Source organism: Dendrobates tinctorius, unplaced genomic scaffold (genome assembly GCF_039654945.1).
Source record: "Dendrobates tinctorius isolate UK_male_01 unplaced genomic scaffold, ASM3965494v1 ptg000120l, whole genome shotgun sequence".
Lineage (NCBI taxonomy): Eukaryota > Metazoa > Chordata > Amphibia > Anura > Dendrobatidae > Dendrobates > Dendrobates tinctorius.
Window position 1 is genome coordinate 35212092 of NW_027361788.1, and position 14338 is coordinate 35226429.

A 14338-nucleotide genomic window follows, 5' to 3' on the forward strand; every position below is an offset into this window, starting at 1 on the left:
CCAGCAAGCAGCCCCACACAAATAACCACCCCTTCCCCACACAGCCCCCCAGCAAGCAGCCCCACACAAATAACCACCCCTTCCCCACACAGCCCCCCAGCAAGCAGCCCCACACAAATAACCACCCCTTCCCCACACAGCCCCCCAGCAAGCAGCCCCACACAAATAACCGCCCCTTCCCCACGCAGCTCCCCAGCGAGCAGCCCCACACAAATAACCACCCCTTCCCCACGCAGCTCCCCAGCGAGCAGCCCCACACAAATAACCGCCCCTTCCCCACGCAGCTCCCCAGCGAGCAGCCCCACACAAATAACCGCCCCTTCCCCATGCAGCCCCACACAAATAACCACCCCTTCCCCACACAGCCCCCCAGCAAGCAGCCCCACACAAATAACCACCCCTTCCCCACACAGCCCCCCAGCAAGCAGCCCCACACAAATAACCGCCCCTTCCCCACGCAGCTCCCCAGCGAGCAGCCCCACACAAATAACCACCCCTTCCCCACGCAGCTCCCCAGCGAGCAGCCCCACACAAATAACCGCCCCTTCCCCACGCAGCTCCCCAGCGAGCAGCCCCACACAAATAACCGCCCCTTCCCCATGCAGCCCCACACAAATAACCACTCCTTCCCCACACAGCCCCCCAGCAAGCAGCCCCACACAAATAACCACTCCTTCCCCACACAGCCCCCCAGCAAGCAGCCCCACACAAATAACCACTCCTTCCCCACACAGCCCCCCAGCAAGCAGCCCCACACAAATAACCACCCCTTCCCCACACAGCCCCCCAGCAAGCAGCCCCACACAAATAACCACCCCTTCCCCACACAGCCCCCCAGCAAGCAGCCCCACACAAATAACCACCCCTTCCCCACACAGCCCCCCAGCAAGCAGCCCCACACAAATAACCACCCCTTCCCCACACAGCCCCCCAGCAAGCAGCCCCACACAAATAACCACCCCTTCCCCACACAGCCCCCCAGCATGCAGCCCCACACAAATAACCACCCCTTCCCCACACAGCCCCCCAGCAAGCAGCCCCACACAAATAACCACCCCTTCCCCATGCAGCTCCCCAGCATGCAGCCCCACACAAATAACCGCCCCTTCCCCACACAGCCCCACACAAATAACCGCCCCTTCCCCACGCAGCTCCCCAGCGAGCAGCCCCACACAAATAACCGCCCCTTCCCCACGCAGCTCCCCAGCGAGCAGCCCCACACAAATAACCACCCCTTCCCCACACAGCCCCCCAGCAAGCAGCCCCACACAAATAACCACCCCTTCCCCACACAGCCCCCCAGCAAGCAGCCCCACACAAATAACCACCCCTTCCCCACACAGCCCCCCAGCAAGCAGCCCCACACAAATAACCACCCCTTCCCCACACAGCCCCCCAGCAAGCAGCCCCACACAAATAACCACCCCTTCCCCACACAGCCCCCCAGCTTGCAGCCCCACACAAATAACCACCCCTTCCCCACACAGCCCCCCAGCAAGCAGCCCCACACAAATAACCACCCCTTCCCCACACAGCCCCCCAGCAAGCAGCCCCACACAAATAACCGCCCCTTCCCCATGCAGCCCCACACAAATAACCACCCCTTCCCCATGCAGCCCCACACAAATAACCGCCCCCCAGCATGCAGCCCCACACAAATAACATCACCTCACACGCACAAAATCACTCCTCCCTCCCCTGCAGCCCCACGTACGTAAAATGACCCCACCCCCTAATATGTAGCCCCTTCCATATACAGCCCCATATAGGAAAAGACCCTTCTCCTAATGCCCCCAGAGCACCTGTGCCTCAGATCAGTCACACGGAGTCCTATGTATAAAAATGAAACCTCGCTCATCTCCTCAAGCCGCCATTGTCGGCACAGAGCCCTCCTCCCATCTCCAACAGCCTCAGCGAGCACACAGCTGCTCCCTGGTATTGGGTGGGCGGCGCTGGTTGGGGTGGCCACACCCCTTATAGTGACGTCACCCTAACAGGCTCTGCTCCGTGCTAGACGCTGCCATGTTATCAGCTGGGGGATTTGCCTGGGGGAGGGTGGTTTTTGTGTGGCGTCACTATATAACCCCGCCCATTTGCTCATCTTTAGGTTCCCTCCCAGTATACATTGCGCCAGCACTGACGTGGTCTCCGACGTACTCTACTATTGTCACCATAGTCCCGGCTGAAGACTGCGGGCAGCGGAAGGATCCCGGGTGCCGGTACAGGCGGTGAGGTACAGGTGGAGCTGAGGCGAGGGAGCTCAGTGTATGTATACAAGTCACCATTGTTGTGTATAATGTGTGTGTACAGGGAAAGTGACGGTAATACACTGTATGCACGCTATTTTATCTGTTATCAGCCACAAGATGTTGGGTTGCTCCTCTCACTTTTGTTTCCCCACTTTCTAATATAGCCATGGATTTGTATGCCTGTGTGTGACCCCCCCGTGATCTTGTGCTCAGGCCCTGATAGCAAAGTATGATATCGATATATATAATTGTCTTATCATGTCTGTCTGTAACCGAAATCCTGCATCGCTGATAGGCCATGACCAAACTGCCGCGACCAATCAGCAACAGTTGCTTAGTCGTCGCGGCAACACGGCTGCATCGCTTATTGTACAGACACATTACAGCCATTAGAGGCATCACTGCTGCGTGCGTTGCTCATTACACAGGCACAGTCCTGTACATATACAATACATCAGGTAAGAGCAGAACAGTGACTGCAGCTCTGGGTGTAACTGGAGTACAATACATTAGGTAACAGCAGAACAGTGAGTGCAGGAGTATAATACACTATATGGTGGCCCGATTCTATCGCATCGGGTATTCTAGAGTCTCTGCTAAAATAATAGTTATATACTCACCTACCAACGGCCCCCGGACTCTTTCTCTCCTCTCATCACGCTCCCGGCATCTTCCGGTCCCAGTAATGCTTAGCGAGAAGGGCCGGAGATGATGTCACTCTCGCGAGAGTGTGACGTCATCAGCGGTGTTTCACACAAAGCATTACTGGGACCGGAAGATGCCGGGAGCGTGGTGAGAGGAGAGAAAGAGTCCGGGGGCCGTCGGGAGGTGAGTATATAACTATTTTTTATTTTAACAGAGACTCTAGAATTGGGCCACCATCTAGTACATATATATGTGTATAAGCACAGTGACCATCTAACCCCCCAATGGCCTAATGCTGGGGTTCTGCTGGCCACACGGCTCTTAGCGTACATCCACGTGACCGCTGCAGCCAATCACTACACTACAGTGCTTAGGCCAATGATTGGCTACTGAGGCCACGTGGATGTATGTGCCCCCCACATCTCACCTTCAGGGGCTTTTCTCACCTCCCCTCCTACAGCCATAGACATAATATGGAGTCGCCCCTCTGCAGATATAACGGCTCCTGCTCTTCTGGGAAGGATTTCTACAAGATTTTGGAGGCGTCTGGGAATTTTAACCCCTACATCCAGAAGAGCATTTGTGAGGTCAGACCCTGATGTTGGGGGGAGGCCACGGTCACAATCCCTGCTCTTGGATGGGGCTGAGGTCCGGGCTCTGTGCGGCTGCTCATGTTCTTCCACCAAACTCTTCCCCCTCCATGTCTGTATGGTCCTTGTGCACTGGGCACAGTCATGGTGGGCAGAAAAGGGTCTTACCCAAACTGTTCCCACAAAGCTGGAGGCTACAATTATCCACAATGTCTTGTGCTGAAGAATTAAGATCTCCCTTCTCTGGGACTAAGGGTACCGTTACACCTAGCGATGGACCAGCGATATGACGCCGTCAGGATCGCTGGTACATCGCTAAGTGGTCGCTAGTGAGCTGCCACTCAGGCAGATCTCACCAGCAACATAGCAGTGGTCGGGGATCGCTACTTACCTGTCAGACGCGGCGATCCTGCGTCCTCCCGCCCAGCTCCACGCGTCGCTCGTCTCTCCACAGGAAGCGCCGCAGGAAGTGACCGACGAGGAATGGTCCAGCAGCTTCTCGCGTGATCAGCGATAATCAGCGGGGGAGCCGGTCGGAGGTAAGTATCACATGCAGCGATATCGCTAGCAATATCGCTGCTACGTCACAAAATCGGTGACTTTACAGCGATATTGCTAGCGATATCGCAGTGTGTAACGGGGGCTTAAGGGGCCGAGGCCGACCCCTGATAACAATCCCATAGCATTATCCTCCTCCACCATCTGTACAGGGGGCACAATGCAGTCATGGGGTAACGTTCTCCTGGCATTCACCAAATCCAGACTCCTCCATCAGACGCCAGATGGAGAAGTGTGATCCATCACCGCACAGAGCACGTCTCCTCCAGAGTCCAGTGGTGGCGGCTTTACACCACTCAGACGCTCAGCATTGTGCTTGGTGATGTAAGGGTTCATACAGTTGCTCAGCCATGAAGCTCCTGGCGGGGGCTCAGTGATTGTGCTGATGTTATACCAGAGGAGGTCTGGACTCTGCAGTTATGGAGTCCTTAGAGTGGTGGTGGCTCTTCTGCCCTCTTCTCCTCAGCACTTGGTGACCCCGCCCTGTAATCTTATGGGGTCTCCAGTTCATGGCTGAGTTGCTGCGGTTCCTTCCACTTCTTAATAATACTCACAGGTGATGGGGAAGATTTAGAAATGTCATGAGCGGGCTTGTTACCCCGGAGGCTCCTATTACGGGACTGGTATCAGTGAGCTCTCTACAATATATTTGTGTATAATCTATAATGATCTGATCTGTTCTCTGTAGGACGTCGTACTCTTGTGGAGCATGCAGATTGCAGCATATTACAGAGGACGCTCCTTTCTGATGTAGAAGTCCTCCATATTCTGCCCTACAAGCCGCAGTAGTCTGTCAACCCAAGACTCCTCCAGAATGAGCTCAGTAGAGCTAGAAGCACCAGTGCAGGGGGAAGCGCCTACCAGCACGGCCCAGGATGACGGCATGACCTGGTGGTACCGCTTGTTGTGTCGGGTTGCCGGGGTCGTCGGGGGCATTTGTAAGTATGCATGCATCTATTTATAAAGTTATGGTTTCCAACTGATTCAAAACTTCTGACTCCCATAACCATCAGTAGCATTCTGGAAAATGTAGTTTGTTTTTTTTTTCAAGTTAGAAACTATTCGAACCGATCATGTTATGTTAAATTCTATCATTTTATTCTACCACAAGGGGGAGCCTAAGAGCTCACTGCATATTTACTTATTATTAAAGGGATTGTCCATGCCTTTAATGATTGAATTAAGCTGGGGGGGTCCAGTGGTACATAACTCCTTTTAAGTATTTCTCAATGCAATGAGCTCCCCCTAGTGATGGTTGCAGGTAGTCACTGTTTTATCATTAGTGTCATCCTACCTCTGTAGCATGCTATCCTCCAGAGCCTCCTTCTGTCCCACCATCCCATTCATGGATGAAGAACTTCAGAAACCTAACTCCCTTCCTTCTTTATCCACTTATGCAGAACACATGGAATAAATGAGGATTTTGAGGTCATCAAGGGCCGGGGCACCTTCTAAATATTTATCTATGGGTTCAGCCAAAAACCGCAATGGCTAACCTAGTATCCTAGAGTTGATTCCATAAGGGGGGAAACAAAGATCTTAAACATTAAAAGAAAATTGCTAAATAAGTCTCCAAAGGTTTAGTGCTGTACTTTTCATACCGTATATGTATGTAAATGCTAGTATAGACTTGGGTCTATGGGACTTGCATTATGCCAGATTATTGGATTTTCTATATTATTGAAGAGCTTCTAGATTCAATGGATCCCGGTGAAATGTCCATAACCCTTATATACAGTATGTGCGTTGTGTGGATGTGATGTCTGTATGGCTCACATTCTCTCCTGTCATCTGATGCTCTTCTTACTGCACAGACCAAACAAAAAAACACAAATATCCCAAAATAAAAAAGTAAAAAATAAACTGCAGATAATGCATAAAGGTAATAATAATAAGGGTATTTAGTAAACATAACTTTGATCAAAATAATGTACAAGCCATCCCGCCACGTCACGGCAACCCTTGTGGGACAGTCCCTACTCTAGTATCTAAAACCTTAATGGTCATGTGTTAGTATGCACTTACATTGTGCATACACATTAACTTACGTTCTCAGTTCAGACTCCAGTTTTCTACTGCACAGAATGCAGGGGGTGGTCTCGTAACACAGTAGTCTGCAACCTGCGGCTGTCAGGGCATGCTGGGAGTTGTAGTTTCACCACAGCATGAGTGTTTCTGTCTACAGATCATTAGTCTAGAAGCCTTGGAATTTCCCAATGTTCCCTGTGTAGCAATAATGGCCTGACCAGGTATCCGGGACCCTTTGCGCGGAGTTGGCTGAGCCGCAAGCCGTGGGCGCAGTTACAGGGTGATCCTGTTTATCTGATTGTGACATTGGCTCCCGTCCATCTGGTGTGAGGAATTGGTGAAGGTCAGGTAGTATCCGTGCCACAGGCTGCACCGCCGTCCTGCAACACATCGGACACCCATCGCAGCCTAATATTTAGCAATTTAGGCTTGTGATGGTATTATTGAGTAATATACTATTATAATAAAGAAGTTCCCCGCCCATATGTATTGGAAAGGGGTTCTCTGCTCTCAGCCATCCCTTGTTGTTAAAAGGGTTCCCAATAAGGGACCCCCATTGACCGACCCTGGTCAGTGATAACCCAAGTGTTCAGTTCGCCTACAGCACCACCACACGAGAGATGAAGCATTACACAATTCCTAATGGAACTCTTGGGCTGGCCATTTAATGCTCAGACATTTTGCATATTTTCCAGTTTCTCCTGCATTTTTTGGGGAGGGAAATTGTGGCAAAATTTGCATTGTTTCCACAATGTGAGTCTAGCTCACTTAAGTTAAATCCTTTTTAACCCCTGAAGTGACCGACTATATAAATCCGCACGTGTCCACAGTCATTATGAGCTCCCTGTGCCGCATCTTCCCACGCTCCGTGCCCATCGCCCCGCGCAGCTGATGTTACGCTTGAAAAGAATACTGAGCTTTGTTTCCTGCTGGGTGCTGTCAGCTGAGAAGGGTGGGTGTATCGTATGCAGAGGGGGCTATGCACTATTAATGAGCATGGCCTCTCACAATGACTGCTCCAGGCCCAGGATCTGCTACTTGTCTTTGTCCTCTGCCAACAGTGTCCTGGCATTAAGCTGGGCTTTTATATTCTCTGCTTTGATGCCCAAACCAGATCTAAACATTGCCCATGTGGAGATTTGGCATATATGTACCCTTTAGCAGGGCATCATCTATGCCTCAATGCAAAACAATTGCCACCTAAAATGACATTGTGCCTCATAGGCTAAACATTGTAAATGGGGCGATGACTGAAGTCCTCATTAATGAGAAACCTGCAACCTCTTGCATTTCGTTTTCAAGATCTCTGTTTGCTGTCAATCGATGAAACCTTCTTGTAGAGACTTGAAAGTCTGTCCTGACTTACTTACACAGAAGCCAGACTGGTTGCAGTGTAGCAGAGCTGTTTTGCAACATGTGTTACGTTAGAAATCTATTTTTTTTTTTTTTTTTTTTTTTTTTTATGTATAAAATGTTTCGACTCACTGACAGCAAGCAGCTGTTTAGATAATGGGGAGGATGTGGGGCAAAAGTTTTAATTATACAGATATTAATTTGGGTTTTCTCATGAAAACAAGGGATAGAGTGAGCAATTAGATTTGGTCTATTTAGTCTGGTGTCCAGTCCGGTCCTCTGCTGCAGCTGGTCCGCACTTCTGTGCATGGCCTAATCGGGTTGCAACCCTGGATACCATTACTAAGGGCTCATACTCGCATGTGAGAAACTCTCACCAGTCTCGCACATCAATACCCGGCACTGCCGCCAGCACTCGGCACCGGAGTGTGCGGCTCCATGTATTTCTATGCAGCCGCACGCTCCGCTCCCGAGTGCTGGCGGCAGTGCCAGGTATTGATGTGCGAGACTTGTGTGAGTATGAGCCCTTAGGATGCAGATACAAGCCAGTCTGAATTGCATTGCTCATTTCTACTGATAAGCTGTTGATTACTGGGGTTTGTCCAACCACTTTGACACTGACACACACACACACACACACACACACCCCGATCCTGACAGCGATCCCTTATAGGATATGAGGCCTGAGTCTTATCTGTTCTCTTTTGCAGCATGTGCCGTTGCCGGCCTGTGGAACTGTGTCACCGTGAACCCGATGAACATTGCAGCCGGCGTCTTCATGATGTGAGTACAGACCCCAGCCACATATAGAATCCAGTATCTGTTATGTAATCTAAGATGGGCTGGAGCTTCATTCACAATTCTGCATGTCACCATTGGAAACAGTCAGCATGCCTATCAACCAAGACTTCCCTGACAGCGTAACTCATCTCCTGTAATGCAATGAGGCTATATATAAGTAATTTTTAGTTTTGGGCAAAGATAAGTCTGTTTCCACCCAGAGCTGCAATCCGGTGTACAGCATGTATCATTAGGACGGCATCCTGTTTTCACTGCATGTATGTTATAATAACCCAGTGTTGTACATGATACTATTATTATATCATTCCTAGTTCCCTTTATGTCTTGGGACTGTAGTAGCCTCTTCCTGCCACTGGGTGGTGCTGCAGGTCTACTAAAGCAAATGTACACATGTGTATGCTGTCATATGTCGGCATACTGGGGTCTTGCTAATTAAAGGGAAAGTCTGACATCTGTTTTAGATACATATCATATTTCTAAATCCTCTGCGATTAGCGGAAGCCATTAATTGCAGCGCCAACACAGGAGAAATGAAGCATTTTGTAGTTTCTATTGAAATCAATGGACTGTTTATAATGTACAGACCTATGGAGCCCTCCAGAGTGCCCCCATAATCGTGTGAGTCTCATTTACCTGAATGGAAGAAAGTGATAAAGGTAACCACAAAGTCAAAATTGATCTAAACCCCCCCCCCCCTCTTAGAGTATGTGTAGTGATCAGCCAACTCTCCGTACTGACTGGGGGTATCAATCACAAGGCTCCAGTGTGGAGCAGGTCATGTGATTCTGCTCGGCCAATAGGGATGTGCTGCTCTTTTTGGCGGGTGTATGGGAGGTGACAGTACATGGTTTAGTTTTGCTATATTATAAGTATGGCTTCCTCTCTGCAGGGTGAACGCGCTGGTCCTGTTTCTGTGCGAGGCGCCGTTCTGTTGCCAGTTCATCGAGTTTGCAAACAAAGTGGCAGAAAAAGCCGACAGGTTAAAACCCTGGCAGAAGGCTTTATTCTACTGCGGGTACGGTAATATAATGTAGTACAGGACATATAATGTGTGTGTGTGTATATATATACGTTACCTTGAATTTAAACGGAATGGGGGAGATGTATACAGTTATATATAAATCTATATAGCACTCCCCCCGTGTTTTAATTTCAAAGTCATTTTTAGTCTTTTATATAAATGTTTATTAAATTATTTTTTTCCTATGATTGTTTGTATCCTAAGCCAAGTTTGTATTTACAGTATCTTTGAATTTCCTCTCCACAGGATGGCGCTGTTCCCCATATTTCTCAGCCTCACAATAACCACCCTGTTTGGTAACGCGATTGCATTTGCAACCGGGGTCTTGTACGGATTGTCCGCCTTGGGAAAGAAGTGAGTGATGGGTGAATCATTGTATTACGTCCCATACTGCCCACATGCTTATTCACGTCATTATATAGCGGTTGTATATTTCCAATAGTATTGCGGTCAAATAAGGATATTGTGACCCCTTATATGCTGCTAAGTTCAGGCCATTAATCCCATGGTCAGACTTCTGGCTGCTGAAGTAACAGATGAGAACATAAAACTGCTATACAGTGGTGTGAATAAGTCCTAAGACTGCAAGTTGTAGCGGCTGGTATAAACCCTTCCTGCTGTCACAAGTCTGGTTGGGGTGCATTTACCCGGCTCAGGTGCTCATACAACCACCATCTGCCTCTAACAGCAGTGATCAGAGTTAGCGCTGATTGCTACTGTTTAACCATTTAAATGCTGCAGTTCATGTCTATCAGGATGATGATCACAGTTGGGTCCCAGCTGCCACAAAAATGGTACCAATAAAAAATATCTGGTCAGGACCCCAAAACCAACCCCCCCAGCTTAATTGCAGGAAAAATTTAAAAATAAGGGGGTTTCAGAAACCTGTACAAGTTTGGTATTGCTGTAATCGTACTGACCTGGCGAATCATGTCTGGTCATTTTTTACAACAGAATGAACTTCATAATAATGAAACCGAAAAAAGATCAATGGCGGGATTGCAGGTTTTTTTTCTCCTCACCTTACTTGGATTTTTTTTTTCCTGTTTTCAGAACATTATATTGTAGTTTTGGATGACACCGTTCACTTTACAATTTGTCCTGCAACAAACAAGCTATGCTACGGGGGACAAAAAAAAAATTATGGTTCTTGGAAGAAAATAAGGCGCAAAAAATTTCATTTGGGAAAAGGGTATAAGGGACCTGTCATCACCTACTGGGTGAAAACCACTAGGGCTACAATTACAGCTCCAGGAGGGGCTGTTGCCCAACTTTTCCAGATTCCTGCATGTCTCTCTTATGAGCAAAAGTTTTTATCCTCCTAATATATTGCAGTCATCATATTATACAGCACTGTGTACTTACAATTGCTCATTTTGCCATTCTACCCAGATAATTTTACTCCTTTCTCTGCTCCTATATAAAAAGCAGTCTCTTGTCCCTGCATTTATTATTCCCCGGTGTATTGACTTTTGCAGTGACTCATGACACACAGGGAAAATTGACCTCCTGTTTCTCCATAGAGCTTACAATGATTCAGCTAGTCAGTTTTTAATCACATGATGTCCTAGACCTAATGTAAAAGAAAAGAATTATCTGGGTAGAAAGGCAAAATGAGCAATTATAAGTATACAGTTCTGTATAATATGATGACTGCAATGTATTAAAAAGGTAAAAAGTTGGATGGGAGTGCTTGTTTTTAACCCTTCCTGTCTTCACATTATAGGGGTGACGCCATCTCTTATGCAAAACTCCAGCAGCAGAAGAAGCAGCCGGACGAAGAGAAGCAGGACGGGACATAAGGAGATCATCGTCCACTTGGAACTTTTTCTAGATTTTAATTTTTTTTTTTTTTTAAATTGATTCTGACGTGCATTTTAAAGACTATTTATTGGGCAAGTCCCCGGCAGCACATCGGTGGTCGGAGCCATCACGGTCTTTCAGGGGAACTCTGCTCATATGGTGAGGGTTGGCATAATGCAGCAAAGTCTGATTTGTTTTCTTCTCTGACTTATGTGACACAAAAGATTCAATCCATGGTGTAATCCTAATTTCCTCAAATTCTGTTGAATTTATGCAGTGGCATGATCTGCTCCATTCAGGGTGCAAACGATGGAGAAAAATTGGAAAATACCGGATTGGTGTCTCTAGGATTATTTAAACGGACTCTAATCGTAACGTTTTTTGCGTTCCCTAGACATGACTTGTGTCATAGAGTCTCTGCCAGAATGTTACATGTGTGACTAATATCAGCATCACCCTCCTATAATGCTGCATTATGTAAGCTGCTGATTTTAGGGTTAGTGGCCCTTTAAATTATGTTTGTTTATGACATCACAAGTATGTGATTGGATAAGGTTTCTACTTTGCGACAATCCACTGATCCTAATAAGGTGAGTCACCACACATGTCTAATGGATTTTTTTTGAGTATTGATGACCTATCCTTAGAAAGATTAATATCTGGTTAGGAGAGGTTCTGACTCCCAATCAGATGACTGAGGGATCTACAAAGCATCAGCAATGGCACTGCGACCTACATAGTGTAGTGGCAGTGAGTGGTACTGCAAGCTCTCAGTGTAGTACCATTCATAGCCACTACACAAGGTAGGGTGCTGTGCCACTTCCAGTGCACCTTAGTCCCTCCAAGGAGCTGATTGGTGTAGAAGCCAGGAGTCAAACCCCACCCAGTTGGAAGATGGGTCATCTACTGTAATGTCATGGAATACCCCTTAAGTAAATGAAAGATGGAAAGGCAGCAAGGCATGTTCTTTTTAATAGGCAGGAAAGGGATATAGTGCCCTCTATGCTTAGGGCGATAATTCTTCTTAAGGCATAGTGTTTAACAGGAGCCCTCCTTAAGTCCCCAGTTTTATTTTATGCAGCCATAGAAGCCCACTTGCGACTCTCGAGCCTCCAATTGCTACGTCACTAAGTGCATTGAAGTCTGTGCGTTATGTAGGATGTAGGTAAGGCCGGCTTCTCATGTCCCACGGCCGGGGGTCTCCTGACCCTGCTCCTCAGCCTCATGGGTATTAGGTAGAAGCTAACTGACTGTGTTAGCAACAGTCACACAGGACCTTGCCTGGTAGCTATTCTAGGATTTGGGTAATTGGAGGACCTTAAGCACAACTGGATCTACTATTCACCTCTTTATAGGCTGAATGGCCAGAAAATCCTGTACTTTTTACTTTCTTACTGGAAAATTCACATTTGCTCCATTACGGAGGAACAGAGAAGGTTCTGTATGCAGAGGAGCTTGTGGTTGTCCGGATGCACAAGAAAGACAATTTAATAGAGGCAGTAACCTGCTGCTGTGCGGTTGGATCCTCAAAAAGTGATACCTCTACTTTATGAAGAAGCAGCAATTTCTCCTTGTACGACAGCGGGATGGATGAGCTACACAGAGGCGTCCATCATTGCTGATTTACTGCTTACATATCGCTGACAGCAAAAGCACAAGGTCCCGTTATGCAAGGAAGTGTTGTATGGGACTGTTCCCGTACAAAGGGGTCTCTCCCCTTATATTTGAAAAATGTGTACTGTCATCCAGAAACAGCGCTACTCCTGTCTAGTGCTTGCATCTGGCATTGCAGCCTCCTGCAAGGTGTAGTACCAGACACTGGGAAAGAGCAGTGTTGTTTTTCATAGACATTAGTCGTGTGTTTTTGGTTTTTTTTTTAAAGGCGAATATCTGGTATAATCTAAATGCTGCTGTGACTAATGCCCGTGCTCCTGAGATATGAGCTGTCAGGTGAATTATGTTTTGGAAAACAGTCATGCCTCTCATTCCCATGCACGTGTTGTGCAGCTGGGCTTGAATGTTTTCTGTATAGGGAGAGGGGAGTATGTCACTAGCAGACTCCCCCGAAAATAAAAGGATCTGGTGTCCAATTGAATACACCTGATCCTAATCTATCTCCCGGAATTCACCACACGCAAATGTCATCTGTTAAGCTGGAGTCACACATAGCGACTTACCAGCAATACCGACGCCGATATGAAGGTGTCAGGATCGCTGGTAAGTCGCTATGTGATCACTGGTGAGCTGTCACACAGACAGCTTCACCAGCGATCAGCACAGCAATGCCGAGCGCCTGGCATCACTTGCCATCCCTGTAAAAAAATAAAATTAAAATAAAAAATATTGTTATTCTCACCTTCCGACGTCCCACGCAGCCTTCCTCTCTCCACGCTCCGGTCCCAGTAATCCTTTGCTAGAATGACAGTGAGAGTCGCGGGAGCGCGACATCTCGCGGTCATTCTCACAAAGGAGCACTGGGACCGGGAGAGTGGAGAGAGGCGGGAACGCTGCGAGGGACGTCGGAAGGTGAGAATAACTATATTTTTTATTTTGATTCTATTTTTTACAGCTGATCGCTGGTCTCCCGCCTGTCACACGCAGCGATGCGTGCTGGCCAGTGGGAGCCCAGCGACCAAAAAAATGTCCAGAGTTTTCTTACAGCGATACCGGCAGGGGGGCAGCTCGCTGATCGCTGTTACGTCACAAAAGTTGTGACTCAGCAGCGATCTCGCTAGCGAGATTGCTATGCGTGACTCCAGCTTTACCGAAACGTGAGGTCAAGGTTAATTTGAATGTCCAGGACTCATATAATGATCCATACTTAGGATGGGTCATCGATATTAGATTAGTGGGGGTCCGGCACCCCTAGTTGTTTGCAGCTCCTGCTGTAGTCAGATATACACAGTAAATCCCCCATCTCACATAGCAAGATCGCTGAAGCGTCACCGATTTTGTGATGCAACAGTGACCTCGCCAACGATCTCGCTACGTGTGACACATAGCGGCGACCGGTCCCCCCGCTGGATATCGCTGAGCGTGCTCTAATGTCCTGGGCCGTTTTTTCATCGTCGGCGTCCCGCTGGCCAGCATGCATCGCTGCGTTTGACACCGATGAGCGACCTCGTTGGCGACGCAGAAATCGGACACAGGCTGGAATCGTTCAGAATAGCTGCTGTGTGACAAGGTACCAATGACCGCCGAGGTCGTTATACGGATCGCTGGATGGTTGCTGCATCGTTGAAGAGATCTGCCTGTTTGGCAGCTTACTAACGACCATATAGCGACGAACC

The 14338-nt window shown here is 48.1% G+C and overlaps 1 protein-coding gene across 1 annotated transcript; it reads left to right on the top strand.

Annotated features, from left to right (window-relative positions):
- Positions 1 to 2106: 2106 nt before the first annotated feature.
- Positions 2107 to 11651, top strand: CACFD1 (calcium channel flower domain containing 1). Its single transcript, XM_073541150.1, has 6 exons — positions 2107 to 2265; positions 4731 to 4980; positions 8134 to 8206; positions 9114 to 9239; positions 9492 to 9599; positions 10972 to 11651. Exons 2-6 carry the CDS (start codon positions 4857 to 4859, stop codon positions 11045 to 11047), a joined length of 507 nt encoding a protein of 168 aa, XP_073397251.1. The 5' UTR covers positions 2107 to 2265; positions 4731 to 4856; the 3' UTR covers positions 11048 to 11651.
- The last annotated feature ends 2687 nt before the right edge of the window (positions 11652 to 14338 follow it).

Coding starts and splice junctions, on each gene's coding strand:
- CACFD1 (XM_073541150.1), top strand. CDS start 4,857: ATGAGCTCAGTAGAGCTAGAAGCACCAGTGCAGGGGGAAGCGCCTACC. Junction 8,207..9,113: donor GCAGCCGGCGTCTTCATGAT/GTGAGTACAGAC, acceptor TCCTCTCTGCAG/GGTGAACGCGCTGGTCCTGT. Junction 9,600..10,971: donor TTGTCCGCCTTGGGAAAGAA/GTGAGTGATGGG, acceptor TTCACATTATAG/GGGTGACGCCATCTCTTATG.